The 23,900-nt window shown below is 40.9% G+C and overlaps 1 protein-coding gene across 8 annotated transcripts in view; it reads right to left on the reverse strand.

The window, feature by feature from the left end:
* Positions 1-23,900, reverse strand: part of robo1 (roundabout, axon guidance receptor, homolog 1 (Drosophila)) — a 306,681-nt gene that overhangs the window by 96,130 nt on the left and 186,651 nt on the right. For all 8 annotated transcript variants that reach the window (XM_020616829.1, XM_020616835.1, XM_020616828.1 and 5 more), the window contains one exon: positions 19,513-19,839. In XM_020616829.1, the coding sequence (XP_020472485.1) occupies positions 19,513-19,839 (327 nt within the window). The remainder of the gene's footprint in view (positions 1-19,512; positions 19,840-23,900) is intronic.

Consider the following 23,900-nt stretch of genomic DNA (forward strand, 5'->3'; position numbering starts at 1 on the left):
AATCTACTTTTACTGGTGGTTTGGAGAATCAAATGAGAGGGCGACTGTGAGGCTGCAGCGGGAGAAGCATCAACATGGAAAACATATGGAACTCCAGGGCACAAACTGAGGTGATGAAAAAAATCCTCAGCTACAATCACTGGCCAAGACAAACCTGCAGCCTCTCTATCACTCTCTCCCCTATCCCGTGGGTGCTGCCAGAGTGATGGTGATGGTCCTCCTGAGAGTACTGACCTGGGTTTTTGCTGCACAACTCATAGTACACCTCCGAAGGACGCATACCTTGGCAGATGAGCAGAGGACAAGACTGAACAGTTGCATCAGACATTTGCATGGCAAATGTGAAGTGGAAAAATGACTGAAGGACACAGATGCCAGTTTTGAAGTCTCTTGGCTGTTCCCTATTTAACAGGCCTTTTAATTAGCAGGCAATCAGCAATCTACAGCAACAAATAACAGTAAACGCAGAAAAAGCAGCTAAACTTAATTAATGCAATTTATCTAGCTCCCACAAGAACTAAGTAAAATACAGATAATATGTACAAAGAACAGAGAGGAAACTGATTTTAATTAGAGATGTTTTATCAAACAACTCTGTCTCAGCTGATGTCCTCCTGGTGGCAATTAAAAACTCCTCGGCACAGCTCACAGTAGAACAGATTATGCCTAGAAGACATCAGTTTAACTTTTCACAGATTCTAAAACATGGTGCCAGTTCTCTGCTTTTTCTTTCATTAACATCATCTCCAGTGCCTCTTACTTCTTCTTTCCTTATTACAGTGAAAAGATTTCAAAAAAGCAGCGTGACAGGCAGGCCACGCCAATACTAAATAAAGATTAACAAAGCCAGCTTTGATATTTTATTTATACATAGAGTAGTTCTATTCTATGCACAGAGCTTTTCAAAGGCTGGGAGCTAATGATGCCAGCTGCACATCCAGCTTACTGTACTGTAGACTGCATTGTCAAATTAACTGTCACAACAATGCAAGTGTAAACAAACAATCTTCAAAATATACGTAAAACCCACACACAGCTATACAGCTGTTCCCAAACCAAGACCTCAGATGTTAACTGGGAAAAAAGATCTTATTAAATTCAGATTAAAACAATATAGAAGGTGATGCCTAAGGGGGGCAACGTACCCCCATTACAGATGGAGCTTTTTAGGTCAAATCTCAGTAGTATTTTGAGGATTTAACTAATATTCAATTACACAGGGGCTTAGTTCTAATGTAAGCCAGCAGATTTAGCCGTCACTCAGTGTTTGACAGCATGGAGCATGTAAAACTGGAATAAACGGACACAGTGCTGAGGCCATGTCAGATGTGTTTAACCTACAAAGATCCTGCATCCTGTTGGCACTTCCCAGTACACAAGCATGCTGTCAGCGTTGTTTATGAAACGGTTCTTTCCACAGGCCTAAATATTCCTTTCTCTGGCCAGTGTTAAGAATCAGATTCATGATGCATGCTGGATAAACTGCACTGTGACTTTTTCAGCGCTGCCATTTCTCAGTACTAAAACTGAAACAGTATACTTTAGCCAGAAGTACAAAACACCCCCCACCCCAAACACACACACACACATACACACTAAAGAAGTGTATTGAGGTAGACAGCTCATACCACCCCCTCTCATACACCATTAGTCCTGGCAGCGTGTTGCACATTCCAGCCCCCCTGAGTGTGTCAGGGAAGTGGGGCCCCTTCACTGTGGATCCATCTATAGAGTGCTAATCCACCGCTGGGCCATGATAAACAGGGACGACCAAACATAAATAAATAAGAATGAGTTGAATCTCTGTCTACTTTTCCCATTTCAATCAAGTGAGGGGATGGAAACCAGACGGCGCGGTCACATTCCGGGGTCAGTCCAGGCTCAATTGGAAAGGTCCTCATTGTAAACAGTGAGTGATTATTTTGAAACCCTTAAAGTGTCTCTCCCTGCTGGCTGAGAAGTGGTGAAACGGTGCTCAGAGAGTTAAAAGAAATGCCTTTACTCCCAAAATCAACTTTTACCCCAAACTGGTTGTCTAAATGTATAAAACTCATAAACAGAAAAAGACGGGATTAAAGGTGCAAGGAGGAAGGTCAAAGAGAAGAGAAGGGAAGGGAAGATTGAGGACCCACAGCTCTCTCACTGACAAATACTAGGCACTTGCAAGGCTGTTCACCAAACACTGAGGACTGCAGGAGCAGTAATGTCTGGAAAGTAAGAGAAGCTCTATTTATTCTTATCACTTGTTCAGCATTCAGTTCTGTACCAGTGTAGGATGTATAACAATAGGCACCACACTGAGGGAAAAATACTGAGAAGAATACACGGTAGTGTTAATGGTTTACATACCCAGGGAGCATTATCATGTAAATGGTAGTTACCGTACAGTAAAATCCCTGCTTTTACAAATGATAGCAGCCTGGCCACAGAGAGGGAGGATGTCCTGAACATAAGAGCTCTTCAAGGGAAACCAGCCCTGCTTTTCTAGAGAAGAGCCGCCATTTGGATTGCTGAACACGATACAGTCTGTCTATGAAACCTCCATATCAGGTTCTTGATGACAGGATCCATCTGTGTATGACAGATGCACAGGTTTGTGAAAATGGATGATCCTTTACTTGGCTATACCATACTTCTTATTATTTTAGACACTAAGTCCTTCTCAGCAGCATTTGGCTTCTATCAGTAACTGAAGAATCAGAAACTGAAGTGCTCTTGTGATGAACTGGGGTTCACTCAGAGTATTTCATTAAAACTGATTGATGGGGCAGTTCATTTGAGTACCTTGATGACATCCAGCTAGTTTTATGCTCTACAGCTGTACACTATTAATGCACTACACATCTATCGCCTTTCACTCATCGCCCAAAGTGTAAAGTCACCCTGATCATTATGTGTAGCACACCAAAATTTCATTATCTCAATGCTAATCCTGTAGTTTTTGCAATATATAAAGATGACACTTCTTTGGATCAGGAACAGAAGAGCAGTAGTGGTGAAGAAGGACAGCTGGGGGCAATTGTAGTTCAGCAATGCAGTATGAAATGAAGATCAAAAAAATAGGAGTCTTTTCTAATTCTCTTTTTAACCAGTGTGTGGTGTCTATGCTAGGGACAGGGTGTTCCTGACGTAGATGTCACACTATGGGCATTGTTCATATCCTCTTCTACTGGTCTAGTCGAGAAACATTTAACACTGTCAGCCAATTACAAACTCATGCTGTCAGCAAGACGGAGTGATGCTGAGGCTCCCTGATGAATACAGGCATGTTGAGGATATAAATCAGTTTCATCTGGAGTCTGTCCCTACACCTTAAGTCCACACAAAAGTATCCGCACATGCATCCACACCCAGCCATCTACACACAAACACACACACCCTGCTGAAAGATTTTCCCTTGGGTCTCATCTGTCTCACTTTGTTCCACAAACTCACTTGTGATAGTTTGCAGGAAAAAAAAACCTTAGTGAGCATCTGTTTAACTTAGTTCGACAGGAGTACAGCCCAACGGTCTTTTAACTTGACATCAAAGCTGACCAGTGAATACAGTCCCTAAAGTGCTTAGCCAATATCAGCACTCACTACCGATCAAGATCTGAACTAGGGTTGCAGTGGTATACTGGTTTCACGGTTCACTGTGGTATGAAAACTGACGGTTATCATACAATACACATTTGCATATTACCAGTGGTGAAGAATAAACAATGAGTGGGCACCTTTCTTCCCCAAATGCCTGTCAGACTCCGCAATGGACACCACACACACAAATACAGCAAACAAATGCCAGAGAGGAGGAGGCTGAAATCACCAAACCCCATCCATCAAAAAGAAATCTAAATCAGCAGTGAAGGATTACCTTGGAGAACACTATCTCTCTGTACAGATAAAAAAAAAAAAAAATTGTTCAGCAGAGCTCCATCTCAGCCGACTATAACAGTTAAGTCCTGCTGTTACATCAGTGCATGAGTGATAGGCTATTAATGTGCTGCACAGTATAGAATTTTTCTGCATTGAGTAGCCTACTAATACTTTTACTACTCTAAGTACATTTTGGTGTTAATACTTACTTTTACTTTATTAATGCAGGACTTTTAGTAACAGAGTAGGCTACTTTGACACTGATATCGGTATTTAAGTAAAGGATATGAATACTTCTACTACTGGTGCTACATGGATTACTTATATAGCATGTTATATGCTATTTTGTAAATCATATTTATATCTCTGTGTATTCTTTAGGGTCTTTCTAGCGCTGTAGTCCAGCTCAATCAACTGGATAGCAATAAAAAACACCCTTTCTTTCTGAGGGGCATTGTGTAATATCGGATACTATCAAAAAAAATAGGAGTCTTTTCTAATTCTCTTTTTAACCAGTGTGTGGTGTCTATGCTAGTGTAATAGCATGGAAACCGTGTTTTTTTTATATATATAATTTGGATTGTGGCACCTTGATCTCTTCTCCTGTGACATTAATTGCTACATAGAAAAACTTCACAAAGCATTGTGTGCCTTGAGACCAGAGTCATGCCATGACTTGGATGTAATATTCTATGATTGTTGTGTTTTTTTTATATATATAATTTGGATGAAGAATTTTGTTTTGTAGTAGATGTGGTTCATAAAAGCTCTAGAAAGACATAACTAGTCTAATTCCACCACATCTTGAGTAAAAAACAAAAAAATTCAACATCATCATACAGTATATGAAAATGGTTGACATACATGGGCAAAATAAAATCAAATTATCTAGTTAGAATGACTTGATAATCCTTGACTTGTCCAAAAGAGCTACCAATTCCATTGCCATTTTCCATCAAAGATATTCCCCAAGTCTCAAAACAAATGAGAAACCTGTTAAGATAAACTATTTTCCTATTACTTCACAGAATTCCTCAGCAAAAAGCCAGATAGTCAGGTAATACAGGTGTGTATTGAATGTGTAGTCAACCGTTCCCACCCGGCAAACCTTCTGTGTGCACGCTGGATGCTCATTCTCCATCTGTGGCTGAGAGGATTAACAGACGGGCTAAGGGGGAGTCTTATCTCACCTTGCAGTGATAAATCAGACAGGGACACACGGTGCTGCTCTCGTACTGCTCTCGAGAGCAGCAGAGAGTGAGGCAGAGGCATTTGAACAGAAAAGCCACACACAGCCTCCTGCCAGACTGTTTGTTTAAAACCTGCCTTAAGGGTTTATGCTCTGCTCTGCATGCCCACAGGAATAGGCAGCCAGTGGCCATGGGCTCCAAGTTTGTTTGGAATGAGCAGGATGGGCACCTTGATCTCTTCTCCTGTGACAATTTCCAGACAACAGGAGAAAGAAAGAAAGAAAGAAAGAAAGAAAGAAAGAAAGAAAAACACTGTTTGCTGAGAACTAGTTTTGCATTAACTCCAAGCAGCCCCTGATTTTTCACCTTATGGTTTAAATAAAATCAAAGTATGTAACCTTTTTCTAGCTTGTTTCTAGCTTTTTTTTTCTGTCCGCTAGTTTAAATTTACACCAAAATATATCTTAATGTGGAAAGTTACTGTCAAAGGCATCTCTGACCCCAACTCAGACCCAGATATCCAGAACCTGCGTGCTGTAGCTTTAACCTTGCAGGGGAAAAAACAAACAAACAAACAAACAAACCCACAATCTGACATGTGAACCTTAGGAATCAAATGCAGAAAACATTGCTCATCAAGGTCACAGTAATTTGTAGCAGGCAACCAGATTCTCTCCAAAAATAATCCGTATCATATGAAAGACATTCACGTTGTGATATACACAGTGTGCGCACAGACTTAGACACACAGTTCTGCATCAAAGAAAAATGAATGCTGTCCCGACTGTTAAAGTGAATGATATAGGACATCTCACAACATTATGGTCAAGATGAAAAACAGTTGATGGTCAAAATGAATACATTTATAGTTATATGAGGGCAGCTATAATAACATCTGTGTTTCTGGAGGACAAAGCTGACTTTATGTGGCAGTGCCCCAGGGGAAATAGCTGGAATCCCGTGCCGGATGAAAGAAAACCATACTTTCTGATACAATTCAAGCTTGAAAGCGCTGCAGCAGAAATGCTTTCTGTGGCAAAGCAAATCTAAAAAAAGTGACTATGTCTGTGCAAGTAGTGTGTGATCTAGTCATGGCCAGTGATGTGTTCTGTCCATCTTTGCTACAATTTAGCTCATCAGTGTCTTGATTTTTCATTTAAAAAAAGTCATTCTTAGGAAGGGAAATGCTAAACATATGCCAAGAGGAGACAAGAGTTAATCTAAGTGTTAACTATTGCATTACAAAATTAACTATACAAGACAAATGTTATTTTAATACAAACCACCTTTTTTTCTTCTTTTTTTTTTTTTTTTTACACACACAATATCCATTAAGAGGTGGGATGTGTGTGAAGTACGCCAAGCAATTATAAATTATTCATCTGTGGACTTGTCTCAACATTTGTTAATTACAAAGAGCTTCAGTCTAAATGAGCATCTGATGAGATGCACATTTCAGAGAGAATAGGGTAACAGGAATCTCAATAGAGTCAATGTGCATAAATGATGAAAGATGTGTGCCCAATGTGCTGGAGATAAGTGTATTTAAGGTCTTCAGTGTCATCATGGGACTACTTTAACAACTGATTAGATCAGGAATGCATTACCATGACTGTGATTCATATGTGATGGAGAACAGTTTATAATCAAGCCAGACTGGGAATAATATATTTCAAGAAAGGTGGAGAATATATACAAATGATGCTCTCGTGGTTCTTTCACCTGAAAACTCTCTCTTTAATTTTTGCATATGAAAAAGTTCCTCGCCACTATGAGGGTGAGCTCTTCTGCTTGAAACAGCAATGGATCTAGTGCAGGCCAACTGTTCTACTAAATGTAGGGTTTTATAACAGCTTCAAAGAAACCACTGGCAAAACACAAAGAAAAGAGAGGACACTTAAAACTGTTGACATCAATCAATAAGGGTGTAGAAAATTGATTCCCATTCTGTTGACCAAAAGCAGTGCTGCAGGGTAATCTTTATTCTCAGCCTCCATCAGAGCATGATGGTCTGAGGAGTTTAAGAGCATGAATTACAGTTAAGAGCAACTTGCATTGTGAACAACCTCTGCAGCAGCAAAGGACAAAAAACAGCTGTCAGGCCACAGTGGGAACCGAGTGCCTCACCACTGAGGACAGCGTCTGTTTGCCAACAGCAAATAACCGCCTCTGGCTCACTGAGTACCATCTCTTTTTCTTTTCTGCAAACAAAAGCAGTCTGCCTCTGAGATGACACAAGCTCTTCTTAGTAGCTACCACTACACTGGCCGATCAAACACAGAGCTGTATGTGGAAGCAGACCAAAGCTAACACAGTAAAGAACTCTGAACTAACCAGAGTACATTAAAACTACATACCGCCAAGCCACCAGAGAAGAAGTCCCTTCTCTTCAGGCTCTTTTGTTATTCCAGCATCTGCTTTGCATGGAAAAGTGTTCATTGGTCATGAAATTGAGTTTATAAGAAAATCAAACTTGAAACAAATATATACCTGTTTTAGACTACGCTATGTTTTCGACTAGACTAGAAAATGTGCAGTAATTTCTGGACAGTTTAAAGGCAATGCAATGCTTCATACAAAATACTACACCTACAGTCATGACAAAAATATTAAGATTAATCTTTAACATTACAACAGAGGCAAAGTCCAGTCACTTAAAAAGCAGGGAGGTACAGTAGGTATAAGTGGCATGTGAGCTGGATAAGAACAGGAATCAACCTGCTAGACTTTCTCACACTGTTGCTGCACACTGAAGCCCTGACACATAGGAATAAATATATTCTAGTAGACCAGCCTGGTGTAAAATGGCCCACTGCCAGTAAGTAGGAAACATAACAAGAAAAACTATCTAAAGGAAAACCTAGGTGTAAGAGTTAAGACTGACTTTACAGTGATATCTCTGCTGGCAAGTGCTCAAACAACCAGCAAATGCAGCTACAAACACATGCACTCACACAAATGCATACACACACACACTCAGGGACACACACATACATTCTATGGCAGCATACTTATAGCAAGAGAGTTGCCAGCTGTCAGAGATCTGTGAGAGAACAGAACACCACCTGTCTCCTTATCTTTTCCCCATGAGCCAAGAGAGGCTCTCCGTCCAACTGGAGCCACCTCCTTCCACTTTCTCATGCCATGCTTAACAGCAGCTTGTCTGCTATTTTCTCTTTGACAATTTATCCCTGTCTTTGTTGTTCCTTCCTATCTCTCTTTCTGCACATTTGATCTCAAAGCAGCAGATTCTGTGCAGTTATGTTTAATCACATCAAGGTTTTTCTGATGAGAGAGTACTCTAGATGTTAAACCTGGAGTCCTGGTAGTGTTGAGGCCAGAGGAGATTTAGATTTGAGTAAAAGTGGACACTTTTGCCAGATGTTGCTCATGTTGTTGCAGATAGGAATTTGTCCATCAGGTCAGTGACAGTGTGTTTGTGATGGGGTGCAAGGTCAACATTTCTCTGTCTCTGTGTTTACATTACCTCACTCTTTCACCTCTCTGCTCTGTGTGCCATTGTTTGGCTTTTGGTTAGCTGAGTATTTGGGTGCAGACAGATTGATAAAAGCCAGGCACCAGCATGGGCCACGTCCAACCACAGCTAAACCCAATTTTGCTGCTTTCTGTGTAAACACCAGCTAATGTGACACCCTCACAGAACCTTGAGAGTAAAAAGGGCGAGCAGTGGATTTCGGTCCAAAAAGATAACACAATCAGACAAGGATAGCAACTCTGGCATTAAAATAAGGTTATTCAGCTCTGCTATAGTCCATGTGATGATGAAGTGCACAGTATTAATGGCCCCTTTTCCTGAAGCTGTTAAAATAGGGGAGCATTTTCTCAACTTGTGCTAGTAGCTAAATGGCCACTAGTCAAATACAAGCAACATGTGCAGTTTCCAGGTAACCAAGCTGTAGTGAGAATGTGTATATTATAGCAGTGCTAATGGGCCAGAGTTCCTTGGAGTAATACACACAAACGTTCCAGCTTATATTGTACACATACTGTACATGTACCTACTGCACAGGAGTACTTTAGGCTGGGAAAGACTAGTGGAAGAAATGAGTGATGGCCTAACCAGCTGTCTGGGAATTATGGTCTGAATCACGGAGGCCAGACTGATGTTTTTCAGACAATCTGAGCAGCATTATAGCAGATGGAGGTCACCACTCAGTAGCAGGGCTAAAATTAACCCAGGAGCTTAGCATGAATTAAGCTTGGCCCCTGGGCAGGGAGCCTGCATCCCACAGGACCGAGGTGAAAGCTGGGCAGGGAGTGCCAGGTCGGCAGGGACCCGATTGCAGCTGGGGACACGTTTTATGAAATCAGCAGGGTCCACTTTGTCTCAGAGTACTCATTCCAACTCCTTTGAGGTTGGACGTGAATTTACATGGCAGTGGTGAACCTTAAGTAATGTGATCAAATCCTTGCAACCCAATGAGTGATGATTAACTTATTCTCTACCCTCTTGGTGTCCTTCCATGCTGCTTCTTGCATCTCTGTCAGGCAATCAATAAGCTATTACAGCTCCTAACAGTGGGTTAATTAACTTACGGCTCTACCTGCAGAGTCGGCACTCTCCCCTAATCCCATTGGCAGGGATAAAAATGAGACCGGACACAAAAGCCAGGTCCTGAGATCATTTACTACATGATTCTAGCAGAGAAAGCAAAACAGGCTGTGAGGTCCAAACATGGTACTAGTTGTTATAGTGTAAGCCTGAAGTGAAGTAGGAAGCCTGTACAGTGAGTAAAACTGTACTACAAGTACAAGAATGCGATACTGGTTGAACAAATGTTGAAAACGAGTGAGTGTCAAACCCGAAGATATTTTTAGGTAAGCAAATAACTGGAAAAGGAACTAGTTATATCCCACCTAGTCACTGAAGGGCTGTCTGTGCCATCCTTTAAATGGGAGCCAATCATCTAAAAGGAGCTAGGGCACCACTGACAGATTAGAATCTGATACTAGTGCAGGGTGGATAAAGAGAGAGTGCGGTCTGAAAAGGAGAATAGAAATGTCACCCCCAAGCGTAACAGCAGCACTGTGGTCATACAATACTGGGTCAGATGTCAGCCATTTCAAACTTACCCACAGCAACACTGTCTACTGTTTGAAATTTGAATGGATCCTCTCAACTTTTCTCCTTTTACACGACGTCCCCCTGTCTGTCTTTGACTAACTCTTTGCAGTATATAGTTACAAGGAGATCCTTTTGTGTCATTGCCACACCCTGTTCAGAAAGGTCAAGCAGCCACAAAGGAGAGGTGAGGGTGTATTGGTTCTATTCACCACTCAGCCAAGTCGCTCTTCTCCTTATGGTCCTAATTAGACTATTGTATATGTTAACATACACTCCATTGAGGATAATTATGGTCACTGCACATGTGGTTAGGCCTGAGGTTCATAAACATTATCTAAGTTAATAAGATGAGGCAGATGTTTAAACAAGTCATTTCAGGTACGACCTGCATACTTTCAGTTATGTTCATTGTTATGTCGTTCCTTTTATTCTTCATCCATTGCCTTTTATGTCTTTTGTCATTAGTACAACATTACCGTGCCTTCATTTGTGAGACTTAGTATGTTGAATATCTGGAGCTTAGAAGTAAATGAATGCCAACACTACAGAAAGGTCAGGATAACAGCTACACTGTAATGATGAGAACAACTCTCACTCTTACAGATTCTATTTCAGGACACATTCTTATATCCATGACATGACAAGGAGAAACTCATTTTCTCCTTACGGTTGCTTTAATGATCAGATTAGCTACCACAGCAACCAAGGACAATTAGATGACAATTGAATGCCATCATCCTGTCTGCATTTGTCAGTGACTGATGGCAGGGCTGCAACTATCCACAGTCAGCAGCAAGTAGACCGCATTTCATTTGTTGTCGGATAGCACAAGACAGATCATTATCAGTGTTTGGGTCTACTGCTTACCTCACCCGCTCTTCTTGCCTGTCATGCTCCAGGCTCAGCATGATGCTACAACTGTGATAAAATTTCAGATGTCTTTTTTCCCCATCTCTTCTCCTTCTCAGAGCTCTCTCTCTCTCTCTCTTGCCTCAGTCTTTATCTCTCTATCAATTTACAGGAGATGGTGCGAAGGAAAGCAACACAGTGGGGGAAAAGGTTCAGAGAAACAGAAATCGAGAGCAGAGAAATAGAAGAGATAACATGTTGGAAGGGAAAATATATCAGATAAAGGTTGATATAGCACAACTGCGGCACAGGCAGTGTTCCCTGTGTTAACAGTCCACTGAAGCTATACAGAAACAGCCTGCCTGCGGCTACTGTTGGGGTATCACAGTCTCATGACACCCAGGCAAACCCCACAAATCTATAAATTATAAATCCATGTCATGAATTAAACAAATCTGTACTATATATTCACATCTAAAATGCCACAGATTATTGTCAATGTCACACTTTTATCCAGAATATACTGTGTGCCTATTACTGTGCAAACAAATGCAGATGTACTGTTTGTTGCTTACTATGCTTAAAACGTACCATAACTTGTGTTTCACCTTACAAAATCAACTGAAACTCATCAGGGTTTTGGTGCAAGCTTGACATTTTGCAGCTCTTGTTTTGTGCCTTTGCTGTACTTTAACCAAGAATGCAGAGCTACGGTAGATGTCTGCACTCAGCTACCCTCAGTTAGAGGGTAGCTGAAAAACTGTGGATAGGGGACGAGCTAGTAGTTGGTGTCCTGGGAGCAAACAGTAAAGACCAGGAAAAAAAAAAGAATCAGGACATCACAAGGACTGTGCAGGATCACCTAGAATGGACTGAGTGTGCCCCTTGAGCACAGTTTTCTAACTTTGCCAAAATGTTGACCAAAAATCTCTTAAATTCCAGTCTCCAACACCCCCTAATCCTCCTTAACTATATCGTCTCGGATCGAGGAGCATGATTGAAGGTTGCAAGTGAGGGCTTAACCCAGGTTTAATAACCACAGCATGTCTGCAGAACAGAATGCCTTGTGATATGACTAGACCCCAGAATACTTTCAGGTACACACTCACAAAGCTCAAAGATACACATACACACAGCCTCTCTGGCCACAGGAGAGAATCAGACCAAGAGGAGATTACACCTCACAACAAGAGTAATACCCAGGTCTCTGTAGAAGAAGTGGAGATTAGAGTCAGCAGCATACATTCATCTGGTCCTCACACTGACAGCCTAACAGCAAGAGCATTTATCACATATAATGTAATCAGAGCCAAAAACAACACCTTGGACAATTTTGGAAACATTTTTGATGAAATACACACACAAGAAAATACACTTACTGCACATGAAAACACACACACACACACACACACACACACACACACACACACACAACAGATGATTTTTAAGAGGAGGGAAAGTGAAGGTACTCTGTTATCAGTGGTCCTCCTGAGTGGTGGTAGAGGACCACAGGACTCAAGAGCTCACACAATGTATCTTATCTGCTCTACACTAGCACTTCATAATGTCAGTATCATACTTAACTATCCTGGGACCCATCCTACCCATGATCCCATTCTGTATTGTAGCCAGAGGCAAGTATTACACTGAAACGAATAAGGAGTCACTGTGGTGACGAGACAAAAAAAGCTCTGACGCACACAGGTCTAAGGGAAGTGACCAGACACCCAGAAAGAAAGCCGTGCAGCAGCTCTACTTTTTCAAAGGCATCCCAAAATATCTGGGCAATGTCACCATGTCTAAATAGATGGACTGCAAAAGCCTCCACAGAAACAAAGAAAAGTGCTTAGAGTGGACTCCATAAGTCAGAAAGGCAACAATAAGTCAGTGTGAAACAGTTCTGTTTAGCACATAGTGCACATCATCATATCATTCTCTGTTTTTATAGAGAGAGCTCTAGCAGGCACATATCAATCACACTAAAGGGACTAACTCAAGCTTTGTCCTCTGAAAAAGTATTTGAGATGCGATTAGAAGGTACCTTATTCACCCAGTCTCTGTGTTTGTTGTTTTATGATGCAACTTCCACCTAAATTCCACTCATGATAATCTGATAATGCGGATGATAATGGCCATCATGTGTGATGCATGGGCAGTTACATTACATATTAAATAATGTTCAATTAGATTTTCCTCGTCTCAGAATCTCAAAATTAGTTCAACTTTATCTTCATCCTCTGTTTCCTCTTGGAAGAAAGGAGAAGGAGTGGTGAAGGGGGTTCTGGTATAATTTTGGAGGGCATCTTTCCCCTATCTTCCCTGGGCCAATAGGCTGTCAGAGACAGGTGGAGCATGGATTAATGAATGGGAAACTGGACAGGCTCCTTTACATGTCTGTAAACCTGCCCTTCAGCTCATGTACAAACTCCTCCACACAATTCTCTGCTAGACCAGTGAACACACATTGACAGATTGATGGAATCAAGCACTAATACAAACACAGCAAGTCTAGCCTCACCCAGTTTTGTTCCATTGATGGCTTCATTCTTACATAAACCAATCCATTCAATCTACTTTCCCTCACTCTGTAGGATGTGCGTTCTCTTTAGCCTTGGCACCAGTGTTCAGTGTAGAACATAAAGCACCTAAAGCTCGGCTAAAAAGCTATCCTGCCTCCCTGCTGTAGCTTTTATCTGCTCCTACATGGTGCTTTCCTATGATGAATATTTTCTGCGCTTGCATCAAGCCAGCAGTATTAGTTTTGGTGGGGGAGGGCCATTTGTGAGGGGAGGTTATACTTGTGTGTTACCATACTTTAAAAAGCCCAAACTCAGTGTGACATCTGACACATTTTTACATGACTGAAAGTGACATGGGGAGCTTCTTTCCCTTCAGTCCAGGCTGCTGTCACTACAGTGAGTGACATCTGCATTTTGGGTCAATTATGTCAGTCAATATCTGCCAGGATGTGTTTTCCACATATTTAGTTAATATGGCCTATGTTTTAAGTTACTTATTCAGGACAATAACATGAAACCACCATACATTTTTGTAATGCCTGCCCTGCTGTGTATCAGAAATTCTTTTACAGCAGGTCTCCACCAAACACAGCACATGGATAATCAAAGTTTAATTACATAGACCAGGTCAATTTATGCAAACACCCTGAAGTGCTAATATGCCAGTCTCAACTGACTACACACAACACGCATGATAAAAATCATTCTCTGCATATATGAATTAATACAAGACTAACTGAAATGCATGTGTTATGTGTCTTATCTTCCCCAAGGTTTCACTAAGTCTGAACCAATGGCGAGTGTAATTATTTTGTTGTACAGTAGTAGCTAGTTGTTTTCCTGGCACTGATTTCAAGATTAACAGCACTGGAAAATATAGCCTTGAACAACAATATACACCAATCAACACTTAGGAACCAGATAAACTAAAAAAAAACATAACTTATATATACATGGATTTATTTTAAACCCAACAGCATGTATGCAAAATCTCTTACACCAGTATGAAAGTTTTTTTTTAGCAAGGCAGAGTTCAGTCACACACACACACACACACACACACACAGCACTGGGCTTTGAGATTGTGGAAGAGGTCTGCATTCCAACATAAAACAGATTGGAGTGGAGGCCAAGAAGCGTCTGTGGTGTGGAGCCTACACCTCAGCTGCATGTTGACTCATGAAGCAGACCCTGGCTGTGCCGTTTGCACCAATTTGCTCTGAACCTCTCTGAGACAAATAACTGCCACAGAGCTGTAACACTCTGCCTTCAGTCCCCTGGCAGCTTGCCAGCACACTCGCTGCTGCTTCTGCTGGGTTTTAGTTGATTTTTTTCTGTCTACCCTTACTATTTCATTCGCTACTCTTTTTCTCGTCATCACTCACTTTTTGCTCTTCACCTCAGTCTGATTTTATGTTATGAACTTCTTAATATTTGCAGAGCAGATAAAGGAGGTTAAAAGGAGCTGACATTACAGCCAAAATAACAAAAACAAAGGAAGAGATGAGAGTTAATAGTCAATGAAATTTAAAAACAGAGAGCTGCTGTATTATATTTCCACTCCTGTAATAAGAGTAAGAATGAAACATCATGACAAATAAATAATTACTCTGTCACCAGGTAGTAAAAGAAGCCGTTGCAGTCATAGGGCTTGTTCCATTTCAATGGGCAGGCATATAAAAATAATGAGGAGTAAAGAAGAGAGATGGGTGAGGGCAGAGTAGAAAGAAAAGTGAGAGAGTAAACCCAGATGTTAAAATGATTTAGTTTGGAAGGGGGTGAGCTGAAAGGGAAAGCATAAAGACCCCAAGTCTTTGAAAGCCAGCAGATGTTGTACAAGGGATTTCCTGCAAGAGAGACAGGCAGGTCTTCATAACAGTGGGAGGTGGCTATGCTGCCTTTAGACTGGCGCATGCCGGCCAACTGTCCTCCGCTCTGCAGATGACCCTTTGGTATGGCCCCAAATCTGTCAGGATGAACCCTGCTGACTGCAACACATCTGACGCCTGAACCTTCCCCCACTAATCAGAGTCAACAAAGCCAGCTGTCTGCACATAGTGAGATGTCACAGAGGCACTGAGATTTGTTTTTTTTTATAATTCCACTCTATCATGTGAACACTACCTAACCTAGTTTATGGCTCTTCAGAATCACCATCTAAAATCCACTTAACATTCTGCTGACTGTGTGGATACTAATGTGAAGGCCACATCCTGCAGGATCATTAAGTTTAAATGTTTTTATTACTTTTGACATCTGAAAATGTTCAGCCAAAACCCTGGACCTTAACATGCAGAAGTCAAAGACAAATCTGGCCTTGGATTTATTCATTTAAATGTCTGTGCTTGGGACCAAAAGTGGTTCAGTCTTTCACGGTGTTCACGGTGTTTACGTTTACGAAGATTAAAAGAGCCAAAAAATCAGTTGGAGCGTGAGTCATTCTGTTCTAGGAGAAGACATACGTATTAGGAGCTGTTACAAGTGGATTCGGGTATTATCTGTGAAACACTTTGTGGAACAAGGCTTTTTACCTGATTTGGTTTATAGTAATCAGAATAGAATTTTATTAATTGATGATGTTGAATCAGTTTGGTCCTTTGATGCTTTTTAAAAATTTATTTTAGAAAATGCATCTTTGAAAGTTTTAATTAAAGGTTGAAATAATCACTGGTTCATTACTGATGTCAAATTTACTGCATGAAAGAAATAAATCGGGTATTACTTGCAAAATGTAAGGGGACTGTGAATTTACTAGTATACGATTCTTCTTGTTCTTGACAAAAATGTTAATATATTTTTTGTAGTTTATTGAAGATTGTATATTGTTGAGCAGTTTTAGTATGGTATTTTGTGCTTTGTAACTTCTTAATGCTGACTTCTTACTAGGCCTCCCTTAACAAGAGGTTGTAAACATCAATGGGAGTTCCTTGGTTTAAAAAAATCTGATTCTGAGATAAGTATGGCCGAACAGAGTTATATGTAATGAACCGTTTTCTAGTGAGCATCCCTTGGCTTCTGTTTGTGGCAGTAAAAAGTAAACCCTGCCTCTGGAGAGAGGAATCCGTGCACGGATATGGGGCCTGCAGCCAACCCTGTGCGGTCAGCACTGTGCAGTGAGCCAGGCCACTAGACAGCAGGCCGTGAGGTTATCACCTGCTCAAGTGCAGCAGTGTGCCGGCCATTACCTCACTTTACTATCTCTGAATCCAGGAAAAGGGAAAGAAGCTATTCATAGAAGCTCTCGGGGGCTCATGCAGAGTGCTGGGTAAACTAGGAAACTTCTGTGACATATCAGAATCTACAGTATTCAGCACACATTATATCATGTGTACAGTTTGTGTCTGTCAGTAGCTGCTAAATATGAGAGGGCACATTTAGTTCTTACTGCACTTTGTTCTTAAACAAAGCAGATTAATATTAATTCATAAATTCCTATTATTTATGTCCATCTTAGTGGAACTATGCTAACAAGTTTCAATAACTTTTATTCTTTGGATTTTGGATTGTTTTTTTTAATTCTCTTGCTGATTTTTTTGTATTTTGTTTGTTAAGGAATTAGCAAAATAATTAATGACACTTAATGATGCACAGGTTTTGGAAATATAATTGTAATGTTTTCAGTGCTTTTTAGTAGCAATGCTGGACAAATTTTACTGTTGTCTTAATCTTAGTTGTTTATCGGCTGGCCATTGTCGAGCACAAAGGAAGCTCATTATTCAACATGATACAAAGGAAACAAGATGACAGGAAAAGACTCCCACCTTAAGTTTGTTTGAATACACAAAGCAAACAGGATTCATGGTAAATGCATTTGCACAGGCTTTGGGTTAAGAGGGTGAGATACAGAGATTGTGGGTTATACTGTACATGTGGTTAATGATAAACCAAACAAACGGGGTTAGCTCCTCTAGCCTGGCAAAACATGACTTGCTGAAACTTGGATTATGTTAACAATTGCTGGCGCGTAGGGGAAACTCTAAATCGCAGGCTCTTATAATAACATCGCCAAAAAGTTGTGTTTTTAGCTTTTAGAGTGAAGACGTTAAAGATGGAGAGCTAAGAAAAGTAAACACAATTAAAACCACAACTTCCTTCTTTGGAGTGTCAATGGAAATTAAAAGTCTGGTTGTACTGTCAACTTACCAAATCTGAGTAAAATACCCTGGGTAAAATGTTTAACTCATAACAGCACTGGTATGACAAGCATCTTTAAGAACAACAAGAGATCCAAATTGCTTTAAACACTTTTACAGTATACACCCTAATGAATCAGATTTACTGCTTGTAGTTTCTTCACTGTAGAGTTTAAATGAAGCATTTTAAATAAAGCTTAGTATTTCTGGGCTTGTTCTTTTTCTACAGCAGGGCTCTATCCTGGTTGCTCTGACGAAACATAATTATATGTAGTTAAGCGTGAGCTGCAGAGAGGTGGGGGGAGAGAGAGACACCAACTAAGCAAGAAGGGGAGAGAGAGAGAGCTGGAACAGAGTGGTTTGTCATTATGGGTCTGTTTGAACAGAATAAGCAGCCCAGACTTGAGCCTGAGCCAGTGGAGCTCTATACTTTCTGTCAAGTCTTGTTTTTCTACTTGAAAAGCCCATTTCTGAAATAAACACTGTATCATCTACTACTAGGAAAAATATTTTTAGCATTATGGCCTGTGGAAACTTGTAATATGTCTCAAACAATTGAGTGCTCTTATTTTTGGTTATTTTTATATTTAATGTGATTGCCTCTAAAGTAGTTTGCATATTTAAATTTAAAAAGTGCAGACTGTCAATTTTATATCATTCTGACATCACCCTGCACAGCATTTCTGTAGAGTATCTGATTTCTGAATATTTAAAGGAGAGTTTTACGCTTAGTTGCAAAGCAGAGCTCATGGAATATGTCATAAAAACCCAGTCTATGTTCACGAGGCCTCTAAAGGATGTGATGCTTCTTACTTTACATTTCACTTATCTGACACTGAAGATGGAAAATATCTAAAATAGCATTCACAGCCGAGCAGTTTTGTCTAATCTGTATACTAGAAAGATATAATCCGAAAATACACAGCAAGCAGCCATACTCTATCTGACCAACACTTCATACCCAAGACCATTACCTTCAAAATGTCTAACCCAGCAAATGCCCGACACTCCACATTCACACACACATGAACATGCTTAAAAAAAAAAAACCCACACACAGACACACACCATTCTTTCTTACCCCATCTTGATTAGATTACAGTGAGCTGGTTGGTGACAGCCTCTGGGAATGCTAGAGGAGTGGATGATATCTGAGCTCTCCTTCTCAGCCTTCACTCTAGCCAGTCAAGAGAGCTAAAAGATAATATATCTGAAGAGCTGACCTCACCAACAAAAGCAGCCTTTAAAGAACCATGGGAACAAATTTGTCAACACAGGTTACCACTCACCAAGAGACTGAATGGTTTAGCAGCGGTACTTACTCTTCCTACATTTCATTTCCAGTTACTGCCAAATTTTGTCCTTGCTAATATGAGCCCAGCCATGCTTGTTGACCTTAGAGATGCCTGAATACACTTCACATCAAAGCCAGCCTGTCAGAGTGTCAGTGTAGCAGATTATAAAAGAAATTTCTGATACTTCAGTTGAATAAGTGGGAAAGCTCTTCATTAAAAGATGACTAAACATAGATGCAATGATTGCATTCCTTTCGATATAAAACCTCGCATCTATCTCTCTGACCAAAAGCAGAAGCAGGGCCAAAACAGAAAGAGCTTTGTTCCTATTGTAGCTCCTGACCACCTACCAAGGGCCCTTTAGAGGAGCACTCACCCTGGAATGATTAGGCCACTTCTCCCCCAAGGCTCCACAGGTCTATGGAGACCGCTGGGCCAAACACATCCTGCCCATCTCCTGAGAGATTATCCAACTCACTGAACACATTGAGCACAATGCTGGAAGAAACTGGAAACCCAAACTCTTACATTTACACCCACACTTGAGGCCGAGGAAGAAACAGAAAGTCATGCTGCACTTACTGGCTACTTCCAAAGAGGCGTTGTGGCTCACAGCTTCTCCCAGGTAGTTGCGGGCAACACAGACATAGGAACCTTCATCCGGCTTGCTCCGTCTTCCATGGACAATGCGTAGAAAGAAGAGGGAGCCACTGGGAAGCAGCATGCGCTGAGAACGGGGATTGTCCCTGTCCGTTTCCACTCGCTCTCCATCCTTGTACCACTCCACTGTCGGGGTTGGCCGCCCCTCTGCCTTGCAGTTGAGAGTGGCGGGCTCACCTTTGGATACAATCAGGTCTGATGGGTGCTCCACAATCCGGGGTGGGGTGTCCTCTTGGCGTAGACGGGATCCTGAAAAGAAATGACAAAAATGAAAGATTACATCTGCAAGGATTTATACCCTCTGAAGAGATTTTAAAATCCTTATTTTTATCTATTATACTACAACATAACACGCAGCTCCCTATGCCACCAGTGATGACTACTGATCACTATAGAGAGATAACAGTTTTTAAAAACTGACAATTAGCGTTGCTGCAGTCACTGTACACATACTGTATGTCACTCTTGATTCCTATTGTGCTTGGAGAGCACCCGCCCTGAAGTAGGAGCTAAAAAAAAGTCCCTCAAAGCAGTGTTCTAATAACTACTATCATTTTCAGTTCCTCCAGTGTGGACACACAAAAAAGGGAGTTCTTTTTCCAGTAGTTCTAGGAACTATGAAAAAATTCCTCTGGTTTGAAAGCACCTAGTATATTAATATTCATGTTTGAATTACTGACTATTAGGTGACAATATAAACCTATTCTCTGATCAGCTTTAGGATGAGTCATGTATGATATATACTGAGGAATATCAATGCTCCACTAATAGGTGTTCCTTCTACATAAATTGTAGTGTATGTAAATCATATTTTCTTATACAGAATAAAATTTGAATGCGGTGGAATATCTATTTAAAGTACAATTACAGTTAAGGCTGCTGCAAGTATAAAAGACCAATAAACTACTAATCTGTGCGTGAAGGCACCCTTTAATGACAGTAACAGCTCCTTTGGTAAAGCTTAGAGCTGTTCCAGCTATGTGATTTGTGTGCTGTGTAGGAAAGAGAAGGCAACAATAAACAAGAATATGAAACACCTTTAAGGTAAAAGGAAATTAAGAGATAAAAGATAAGATACTGTACTGTATAGCTACACTGCATAGCTCATTGACAAAATAAAAGCAGGGGCTGAGATTATACTATTCAAGAATGACAGAGCAGCCAACAGCAGTGCCAAGGGGGCCAACACCCCAGTGCTATCTCAGGTCATTACTACTGGTCTCTGACCAGTCAGCTGTGGCTATCAAACCTGCTTTACATGCAAATTAGCTTCCTGTTGTTAATTCCTTAAGGGTGGGGCTTGGTGGTTGTGAGAGCATTGTGTGCCTGCACACAATAGTGTGTCTGTGTGAGCAAGAAAGAGAAAGGGAAAGCCAGCTCTTCCCTCCTCACCATATCTCCCAGCATAGGCCTTTGGAGCCCATTCAGTACCAATTAAAAAGAGTCAGGTCTAATTGGAAGCACAGGGCTGCAATTAATTTACCCAGCATCCCGTGAACTTGCCACACTGCCTCCTTTTTGAGCCTTGCGGCCCATCCCCCATTACCATAAAAATTTGCTGCTGAGAAGGCTTGTTCTTGTGGTTGGCACATTAGGCAAAGTCAGCATAATTAATGACAGCACTGTGGAAAGATTAATCACTTCAACACAGACGTGTAGCATGGCCCCTGAAATACTGTATCATTAATGCAGTACATCATGATCATGGGTCTTTTCCAGTTATTCCTAAACTAACAGTTTTGTCAGGCTTAAGTTGTGCGGACTTTGTGAAAGTTACTTGATTAGTGAAGATCATCAGAAACAGACTAAAGGTGTTATCAAGGATTTTAAAAGGGCTTTGCTCTGGGAATGCTTCTTCTACACCTGTTGTTCTTGTGTAAATTTTAAACAGACATTGTGGTCCCCCTTGAGGCTTGATGTAGGTCCGTGTTTCTACACTACACATCTGTTTTCTAAAAACATTGGTCAAAAATTGCAGTGGTTCTTCTGCAATGATAGCGGGGAAAAAAATACCACAATACCCAATGAGCTATGTATAATAAGTGACAACAGGCAGTGCAATGGATCTGATGCCACAAACAATATATTTAAAAATTGGCCCACAGGCCAGCAGCTACTTTATTTCAAGCAGTAATAACAATTATAATAATTTTGTGCAGCACTTACCATATATAAAAAATTCAGCTCAAAGTGTTTTTACATTTAAAACAGCAGAAAACAGAAATAGGGACATGTAAATAAAACAGCATACAGTGTATACTGCTTAGACTAAAGCCCATCAGCTGATATTTCATTGTTTAGTGGCAACATGACAAATATGACGAATTTAGGCTGACAAAATCCCTGTAATTCTGAAACTGATTCAGTCCTGCATGTCATTCTATAAACAGTCTGTGGGTTATGACAAACATCAGTGGAGATGAAAGCATTTTCAAGAGACAAAAACAGATGGAGAACTAGCGAGAGTGGCATATCAAGCTTTTAGCAAGAATGAATTAGTCTAAAATCTGATGCTCAATAAACAAAAAATACATATTCCTGACTATTGGAGCTGTCTGAACTACTACTTGGCTAATTAGCCCCAAGTTTTAACCTGCTCCAGTCACAGGCTTTTGAACTTAGACCATATGCTAATGAGGCCCAGCCTTTTGTTGAGCACAAAGCAAAGAGCCGAGTGCATCACATAGGCCCATTACCACCACAGCAACTGCAACGCTACCACCGCCCTTCACCAGACAAGGCAGGATAATATGTTTTATTAAAGAGGACTTTGAAGAGGTCTGCTGATATCGGCTCTGCCCGTTCCATTCCTAATTTAGATAGCTCCTCTCCAATTTGAAATGGTCTGAAGTTTGGGGTTTTATAGGGGAACCATTAACTATTTAAATATGACTCACTGTGAGAAGGCTTGTGCAGCAGGCAGTGCTGTGTTTGATCAGTGGGTGTTTACTATAGATGATTACACTAATCTATATCATTAAGATGCAGACAGAGAATGCAATATACAGTGGGTCAGAGTATCCTGCTACAGGGAAGCTGGAAAGCTGGTAAATAAATAATCAGCAGTTCATATAGAACTCTAATAAGAGGTTTATGTGCAATTTCTGAAAGGGTGTGTTTGTGTTTTGAGGAGCGAGTAGGTGCAAGCATGTATCTGTTACACAATGTTGTTATGCTTTCCTTGTCCCTGATTGAATTCATTGTGTGCATATGCTGTGTTGTGCTTATCCTCACACACACTTTGAATGACCCTGGTTACTTAAGCTCCATTACCCATCACCAGGGTAAAAAGACACAGGCAGTGTAAAAGATTATTCTGTCATGGCACCAAACACTCTCTTGCACTCTTCTACAGGTGCAGGCTTTTAGAAGATGGCCAACGAACTAATTTCACTCCTTCCTTAAAGCACACACTGAAGACCGAATCTAAGAGAACGAGAGAGGAGCAGAGTGCACACTTCACTGCCGAATCAAGCTGTTCCATGTTTCTTTTCTTGCTTTGCTTTGAGTCATCTCACACTCTCTTTATTTCAAAGTGTTGCCCTTCCTTCTCCTCTGCAGCTTTCAACCACCATCTCTCCTATTCTGTATCCCCCGCTTCCCCCCTTTTTTGCTTCTAGACAGAGAATATGAGATGAGCTAATGCAATACACAGCTTCACCAAAGGGAGGCTGGGACTTCTACTGCAAGGATCTGATCGATTGGTGCCTGAGGCAAGATTCTCCTCCCTTAACCCTCATACTTGCTGGAGAGCTCTCACTTTCTTTTTTGGATTTACTCACAGACACAAATGCACACATGCCCACAACATTACACAAAGTTAAACTATGCTTGAGGGAGGCTTTGCTTACTGTGGATGTAATTCAAAAAACCCACAACTCTCTGTGACTTTTCTCTCACTAAAAGCTAAATACCAATCTCAGTAATGAACAACTAACCATTAGAGGCCAGTTGCAACAACAAGCACACTGAATTGACAAGCTTCACACTCATCCATATAGCAACCACTAGGGTCCAGACCCAGACACTGACCCACAGGATCTGTATGCGTGCTAGGATTCATAGACCTCTGGGGGTTTTGCCCACTCCAATCATTGATAGACAGGTCATGGAAATGAGATTTATGACAGTTCTCAAGAAGCCAAAGTAGTTCTGCTCATCATCAGATCATCAGGCATATGCTGTATATTAACATTATGGCTACCAGCTTAAAACAGATTCATCTACGTCTTGGAGCTAAACTTGATTTTCACTCTGCAACATGAGTTGAAGTACTATGAATCCACATTCCACAAGATACTGTATGTATG

The sequence above is a fragment of the Monopterus albus genome, unplaced genomic scaffold (genome assembly GCF_001952655.1).
Source record: "Monopterus albus unplaced genomic scaffold, M_albus_1.0 scaffold180.1, whole genome shotgun sequence".
Classification (NCBI taxonomy): Eukaryota; Metazoa; Chordata; class Actinopteri; order Synbranchiformes; family Synbranchidae; genus Monopterus; species Monopterus albus.